Raw genomic sequence first — 8,479 nt, 5'->3', positions numbered from 1 at the left:
ATTTGTCAATTTGCGACAATTAATTAAAATTTTCAATAGGTTAGTAAATCACGTGAAATGTCTGATTGTTATATTGACATTGATTGTAGCAAATAGATTTCCTATTTTTTATTCGATGTAAACAGTGTTATTCATACAGAAGATAAGCTGCATTAAGTAAACAAAATACTTTGGGCGAAAAATCTCCCCATTAAATATAAAATATTAAAAACATGTATATTTCTTTTTTAATAACCACAATCATCAATGCAACTTTGTGATAGATACTATCATATACCAGTTAATTTGAACGAATAAGTCACATAACATCACCGTAAAAACGAATTCAACTAACTAATAAACATGAATATATCCAATACAGCCAATCAATACAAGTGTAAAATAACTAAACGGAATTGAATAAACTACATGACAAAACAATCTCATTTACACAATGCGTATACAAACACTAACAAATACTTCACGTAAAAATCAGATAATGGGTGGAAACAAACACCCACCCTGAGAACGTCTCTTGGAAAACACAAAAAATAACAAACAAGCGATCTATAATTACGACATATACGAACGACTACTGAATGTAACGAACACAAACAAAACGCATACAGACAAGACATGCTAAGAACTGTATACACAGATTTACGAACACAATACTACTAAACAAACTAGAAGCGACAAGGCCATACAACATATGCAAAATAACAAATAACAAAAAAAAAATAACAAATTACGACTTTTAAACAGCTTTAACTTTTTTAAATGTAAAAGGCAAAAACTTCCTATAACATAGGAACATTTCTTGGCGTACCAACAAACATAGTTTTACGACAAATGAGAGTTCAGTAATAACTTTAACTGCTAGAATGTCAACATGATGATCGTTTATAAAAGAAATTTATATCACTAACTTATCCTAAGAGAAAGTCAAAATTAAAATCAAACAAGTACTAGGTGATAAGAATAAACTGTTCTTTAATAAAATACTAAAAAACAACTTTTGTTTACAAGTTTTAATGCTAAAAAAAAGAAAAAAAAATGACACAGGAAAGAAAATGCAAATATGTCAATACAACTTTTTTTCGTTATTTATTGTTGCATTGAGTTAGTTAGATGTGCACATAAATAAGTTCACTTTTAACGAATGAAACAAACAAAATCCCTATCACAAATGTATAAAAAGATATATTTAGGTAAAATCTGGGCACGTTTCACCACATAGCTACCATTTTTTGGAAAAAATGTCACGAAATTACAAGCATTTATAAAATTATGCAGATAAAGATATAATTTGTCAATTTTCGACAATTAATTAAAATTTTCGATAAGTTAGTAAATCACGTGAAATCTTTGTATTTGATTGTTATATTGTCTAGACATTGATTGTACCAATTAGCTTTTCCATTTTTTTGTTTGATGTAAACAGCGTGAATCATATCGAAGATAAGTTGCATTTAGTAGACATAATATTTACAACAAAGATAAAAAAAAATTAGCAGCAGGACCGTAGCAATAGAGGCGAGTGGGGAGAGGCGAAAGAACAGAGAACCGAAAGAACCTGATGATAATTAAAAAAACGATTTTTCGTTATTTTAAAAAAAAAATGTCTCGTGTGTTTGCTTAAGAGACTTTTATGTTTTATGTTGCTTAATTCTACCTCATGTGAATTCAAAATTACAAAAAAAGAAGAAAAATAAAGAAATATAACTTTCTACTTTAATAGTGGTAAATTGAGGTAGCGAAAATGGATAGCAAAGGAGTCTTTAGCCCACCCCCATCGCCTACGATTCTTCATCGCTAACACATAGAAAAAAATAGTTTTAGCGAAATGGGCACCTCTTTCTTTGGAAAGGCATCGCGCCTTTTAAATGCAACTTGTATTTACTTCAAATTTAACGTACTTATTTTCCGATTCTAATCGCGCATTGAGAATTTCTCCATTTGTTGGAGTCCACTTTGTCATGATAGCATGATAACGTCTGATATAAGATTTGTTTGGATTGCTCATTTCTTTAATGTTTTGACATTTGCCAGTGTTCCTAATTTGTTTGTTGTTTTATGTTTGCCGTGTTGTGGTTTTGTTTATATGTAAAAACATGTTGATTGCAGGAAAAATTAAGTACACTCACAAAACACTTCGTGAAAAATGCAGCTGCGAAATACCTAACAACTCTGTACCTAAGAATATTTTATCAACCAGTCAAGAAGGTTAAAAAAACGAAAAATACTTATTGAATGCATAAAAAAGAGAAACCAATGTAAATCATGTATAAATTGGTTGACCAGACTGTTTATAATCAGTTCCGAAGTATGTAACACTTGAATGTACAGTTATCTCCCGGTAACTTGAACACTGGATAACTAGAACTTTCATTGCCTCGAACATATTTCTTGGGCCCTTTGAACTTTTGTTAATACTTTCTTATAAAAAACTCCGGTTTAGTCGAACGTCGGATAACTCGAACTTTCGTTAACTTGACTTTTCAGGTTCGAGTTAGCGGGAGTTCAAAGGTTGGTTGTTACTATTGTCAAAGGATTAAACACTGAAACTTCCATGCTCCAGATGTTTGGCTTCAACGCTGGAAGAAATAAAGAAATAGTATTTTGATTAAGATAGTTTTCGGGTAGTCGAAATCATTCACGCCAGAGATGGTTAAATACGTAACGGGAATCTTCTTTTCCAACTGTCAAAGTTTGACCTAAAAAACATTTAAAACCCGAAAGAATTCGGACATTTTTATCAATGCCTTCCAAATAAAACATATAAGCTGAAGATAGAGAAGCGCTCTAGAGGAAAGCTTAAGTAAAATACCTACTACCGGCATAGCATCAGCAAACACGAATGTCGATAAGGTACTCATGTTCGTTATTGTGAAGGTCAAGAATACACGATGCTTCAAGAATCTCAAGTTTTTACCTTGTCAGTATACAAATCAACGAAAAGGTTGGGTGGATGGAAAATTGTTTGGAGAATGGCTAAGGAAGCTGGTCAAGAAGTTTTCTTTTGAAGGAATATATTTTGCTTTATTGATCGACAATTACCCTCATTGAAAACCTATAAGCAATCAAGTTGCTCACCCTACCATCTGTTACTACTTACTATAGATAAAGGTGCCCATAAAAGAAAAATATCACAAGAATATAGCTACAAGATCCGGAAATATGCAGGAGAAGAAAACCTTTAGGAATTATTTTCAGACCGAATGCCAGGATTTCCAGAAAGGAACGACATAGTGAAAGATGACATTCTTTTCCGAGAATTACATGTGAAAATCTTTGTTCTGTTCATCCCGAACTTCTTGACAAAAATTAGATGCCACTACATTTATAAATGTTGGTGGTGAAGTTGCAGCTGTGCAATCCCTACCTGCAAATGCAGAAATGTAGCAGAGAGACGAGAGATGTTGGTGATGAAGATAGTAATTAAGATGATAATTAATCAGTGACGAAGTTCTCCTTGTTTCTTGGCTAATTCCTATATTTTTGTGGAAGCCTTTATGTAAAGTTTCTGTAGGACCGTGAAAATTTCACATAAAAATTTACTTTTGTTCTTAGCGTATCAAAAAGTGACTTTGTGCACAAATGGAATAAATGTTCGAGTAAAAATTTTCGCAATTTCGCGAATCAAAATGTTGCATTTTTCTAAATTTCGCCCATTTCAACAATTTTCGCGTTAATTTATTAATAGCAAATTACTAGGATCTAAAGAAACTTATTGGTAAGAACTGAAACAATCTTATAAAAAGCTACACCGAGGTTCATTTGGAAGTGACTTGTGCACTAGAACCTTTTATTCGCCGAACTTATCACACTGCAGATATTCTATGGTGTTTCTTACATTTTCTAGAGTAAATCGGAAGATTTCCATCAAAGAAAACGAACTTCGAATCAAGAATAACTGGCGTCCGATGTAAACTAAAAACACGCATTTAAGAAAATCAATTTCGCGATAATAGAATTGACAAAAATTCGCTGGAACATATTTTCGTTAATAGCCACAGTGGCAATTAATGCATTTCGTAAAAAGTTTGAAAAATTCTTAAAATTTAATCGTCGCAAAAATTTATTTCAAATTAATTTCGCAAAATTAAAAGAAAATGCGAAAATTTCTGATAATAAAGGACTGCATTAAAATATGCGCCTACTTGAACAAGAAATACTACAAATATTTGGAAAGCCCTTGACGGATTTGACCAGCTCATTTAGTACAAATTGTTTGAAATGTTTATGTTATCAATGACTACAACAAACAGCCATTAAAAAACAGGAAATTATTTTGACAGTCCAGATTGATCAGCCTGATGACCCTTGAAAAAATTGACTTCCCATAAAAACCAACAATGGGATGCATTATCTACCCAAAGGAGGATGCTTTCTCTGCATTTTTCAGACTGTAAATTTTGTGTGGGAAGTGGAATTCAGCTCCCGGTTGTAATCATTTAAAATATTAACCTACATAAGCACACCTTAGATTTTCTATATTTTACCCCTTGGAGGAGCTTGCCACCAATAATAAATCTGAATTAAAAGGAAGAAATAAGTTCTGTCCGATTTTTACGGAAACCTGCAATTGGAGTCATTTATCCAAACAAGAAAATTTTCTACGTGTTTTTCCTATAAGTAGACTGTTAGTGAATTGAAAAATTTTTGTGTGGTAAGTGAAGCTCAGTTCCTTTAATCTTAAACAATATGCGAATTTTCTTTCAAAAATCTTAATAAGTTCAAGAAAGCGTTTATCTCATTCTGTAGATTGTAGGACCGCCTTTTTTAATTTTACCAACACGATTTCCGTTCTCATTATGAATTTTTCTCTATCCCAGATATAAAATGAACAAGGCCAATATGATAAAAATACTTAGTTTGTAGTATCAAGGTATTTGCGGTTTTGAAAAAAAATTAATCCCCGCGAAATGTGCCAATAAAAATTTTGAAGAAGCGCAAAAGTTGTTTTTCCCGCATAAAAAACAATTTTGTTTAACCGCGAAAATTTTTTTCCCGAAAAATGAAAAAAAAATTTGCGGTAAAGCTGAGCCGCAAGTTTCTTCCGTAAACACGTTCTTCTCTTAATGTATCACACGTATCACAAACAGTCGAAGGCCAAAAAAATTTAACAAACTTTTTTGAATTTCAATTATATATATACTACACCTGAAAAAGTAGAATCCGAATACAAAATACTATCATCAATTTCTCAGGATGTGGTCACTCTGTCTGTAAGGCATAAAGTAATTATTCGCAAAATTAATTTTTGCGACTTTCGTCATTTTCGAAAAATTAAGTCTCTATTTAGTGGTTAATATTTTCTGAAGAAAATAAAGTAAGAGTATTCTGCAAAGCTTTTGAACAGTGTTCTTATTGTCGCAAGAATTGAATTTTCTAACAAATACATCCAGTGCTCATTCGCGAAAATTATGAAAATAATGTCGTTAAGCTATGATTTTTTTAATTTGCGATTGATCAAAACTCAAAATATTGCAGCATATAAATGAACAAGCATCCTTTACAGGCATTGTACTATCTTTATCCTTTGCAGAATATTTTAGAGAAAGTTGTTTCCTAGAAAAAAAGTAGCGAAGGAAGTAATCTCTGCCAATTTGACCAAGCTTTCTAACTTTACTATGCGAATTGAAAGTTTCGTAATGTTTAATAAGAAAAGCAATGAATAGAATCTTGTCAGACCAATTCACAAAACCCGGTGAATATTTAGGAAAAATTGGTATAGTCAATCAAATTTATACATCAAGTTCCCAGTCAGTAAACCGTTTTCTTTCTCTTTATATTTAGAAAAAAAATTCGGGTAAATATTATTTTCTCTATAAATAAATACAGTAAAGAATTAAGTTCCCTGCAATAATAAATACACACTAGCTATTATAATAAATATGGCGACAGATAATAACATGGTTCTTCTGTTTTCATGACGGAGGGAAGAAAGATTTTTTTCTAAAAAAAGAACGTGTTTTAAAATTTTACTTCTAGACAACACTCATAAGATTAAAGGGGTCATAAGTTTAAACCACACACATATTCTGAAGAATAGCGTGTAATAAGCGGACCACTCAAAAAGTTAATGTGCAAAAAACTATACACACTTAAGAGCCAGATAGAGATATGGACAACCTGTTTATAAATAATTAATTTTTTATGATGAATTTGATACTTTTTTATTTTAATTTTCTAAAAAAAGAAAAATTTTCTTCAGTATCTTTTTGGCGGTAAAAAAGCTACGGTCTGTAAAATGTATTAAATACAGTAAATCGAAAGTTTATTTTGACGAGGGAACAGAGACAACACAAGGAGCTGTATTTGTTAAAAAATGCTAGGTTACAACCTTAAAGAAGGCAATTAATACCTTTAAAAGATTTTAAAATCATTGTTGTTGCTTCGAATGAACTTATGTGAAAAAAACTTGTATGTTGCTATGGAAAATTTCAAAGGATATAGCCAGCTGGCTAGTCCAAAAAGTTTGAAGTTTATTTTATTAGAACATGTAAGTTAAAATCAACGAAGTTCTTTTATCGAATAAATCATGGATATCCAATATATGTAGAGAGTTTTCTGTCATTTTCAGTTATATTTGGATACCCAATATTTTATTTTAAAGATGATTTAAGATGTTGTTTTTTTTCTCATTATTTTTAAACTTTTTCAGCACCATTAGCTCGACTTTCGTGTAAGTGACTAAAGTCGAAAATTTAAGGAAAGAATGTGTACAAAATAACTGTAATGGCGCTTATTATAAATTTTAAGGGCGGCGCTGTTTAAAGTGCTTCTTCAGCAGGGGAGCTTATTAATTTCAAGCCAAGATGAGAAACGAAGATCCAAAAGTAGTGTAGCCTTCCCAAATTGGAAAGTCTCTGCTGTAGGGATGAGTGTGTTAAAAACAGGTTCGAATTTTAAGGCCATAAAACAAATTTAGTTTCATCATGTCAATGCGTTCCCGCGACATTTTTTTTGGAATTGAGTTTTTTTTTTTTTTAACCATGAATGACCGCTTAGTATTTTTAAGTTTAAACATCTGCCTGTGTTATCCCGAATGGAATAAGGTACGTATAAATATAAATATTTATACTTCCAAAGAAAGAAGCTTGCGCTTGTAATCAAAAACTTACTATGTTCTAATAAAGCTGATGATAACTGTTCTCTCTCAACGGTTAAATCATCCCTAAAACAGAACAATAAATCTAAAAAGAACCAACTGACTGGCATCTTTTGTGTCAAAGAAAAGTTGAAGGATTCAAAGCATTACCTTCGGTTCGACGTTAGTTTCGTCCCGTTTAAAGATGATGCGATATCTTCCAGTCTGTCCTCACAATGTTTAATTCTCTCTTCAAAGAAATCGATCTGTAAATTAGAAGTATAAAAAAAGGATGTAAATATTTATATTCACGAATACGTACAAACTCTCTCAATATATACATACAAATTCTCTCAACACATACATACAAATTCTCTCAACATATACATACAAACTCTATCAACAAATACATACAAATTCTCTCAACACATACATACTAACTCCCTCAACACATATATACAAACTCTCCCAACACATCCACACAAATTCTCTCAACATATACATACAAACTCTCTCAACACATATATACAAACTCTCTCAACACATACATACAAACTCTCTCAACACATAAAAAACTCCCACTCAACATCTCACATTATTCTTTTAGTAATGTAAGTTATGACAAAAAGCAAAAAGAAAAACAGATTTACATAATCAAATTGATATTTTATACTATAGTTGACAATTTCTTTTAAAAATGTTTATACTAACCTGAGAAACAATTGATGGCATTTTATTTATTCATTTATTTATTTTGTTCTGAAAAGCAAAAAATGTGAAACTAAACACAAGGTGTTGGTATTTGCATTACACACTGGGTGTCTGCAATTGAAAATTTTTGACCATGATAAATGTTCTAATCACCATATGACAAAAAATAAACCTCAGCATATTGGTCGCATTTTTACATGTAACTTTTAAATCAATTAAATATGGATAATCTGCAGAACTTAGCATTAGCAGATGTTTATTTGTTTATATTGGCCTAAATATACCTCATAAGCATTATATGCAATAATTTTGGGAGAATATAATTATAACATAGTTTTAAAAAATATGTAAAAAAAAAACAAAGGATCAGAATAATGATAATATTTACAAATTTAACAACTCCAAGATTAATATTACTATTTCACTATAAATACTTTGGGCATGTCTTGTGGGACATAAACTTTAAGAAACCACTGTAAAACTCTGATTAAGCACCACAAAGTAAATACTTCTTTTAAAAAATAAGTAACATAGCTATGCATATTTTAATTTGTTTCTTTTTTAAAAAAAAGGTGTAGCGAAAAATCTAAAAAAGAAGGTAGTAGTGAGTGAGACAGTTGGCAGTTCAAACTTATTTGATAAAAAAGAATAATGAAAAAGACCGTCTATTAAGTGCTTTTTAATAATTTATCA

At 30.9% G+C, this 8,479-nt stretch overlaps 1 protein-coding gene across 1 annotated transcript; it reads right to left on the bottom strand.

Annotated features, from left to right (window-relative positions):
- Positions 1-5,736: 5,736 nt before the first annotated feature.
- Positions 5,737-7,942, bottom strand: LOC130656150 (coiled-coil domain-containing protein 167-like). Its single transcript, XM_057458972.1, has 4 exons — positions 7,787-7,942; positions 7,247-7,341; positions 7,110-7,162; positions 5,737-5,940 (listed from the first exon to the last, which is right to left on the bottom strand). The coding sequence occupies exons 1-4, from the start codon at positions 7,805-7,807 to the stop codon at positions 5,834-5,836; spliced, it is 276 nt and encodes a 91-aa protein (XP_057314955.1). The 5' UTR covers positions 7,808-7,942; the 3' UTR covers positions 5,737-5,833.
- Positions 7,943-8,479: the final 537 nt, after the last annotated feature.

Source organism: Hydractinia symbiolongicarpus, chromosome 9, assembly GCF_029227915.1.
Source record: "Hydractinia symbiolongicarpus strain clone_291-10 chromosome 9, HSymV2.1, whole genome shotgun sequence".
Classification (NCBI taxonomy): Eukaryota; Metazoa; Cnidaria; class Hydrozoa; order Anthoathecata; family Hydractiniidae; genus Hydractinia; species Hydractinia symbiolongicarpus.
The sequence above is the reverse complement of the archived record's forward strand: the minus strand, read 5'-3'. Positions and strand labels throughout refer to the sequence as shown.

Coding starts and splice junctions, on each gene's coding strand:
- LOC130656150 (XM_057458972.1), bottom strand. CDS start 7,807: ATGCCATCAATTGTTTCTCAG. Junction 7,163..7,246: donor AAACTAACGTCGAACCGAAG/GTAATGCTTTGA, acceptor GTTCTGTTTTAG/GGATGATTTAACCGTTGAGA. Junction 5,941..7,109: donor ATCAGCTTTATTAGAACATA/GTAAGTTTTTGA, acceptor TTCTTTTTTTAG/AAAAAAATCTTTCTTCCCTC.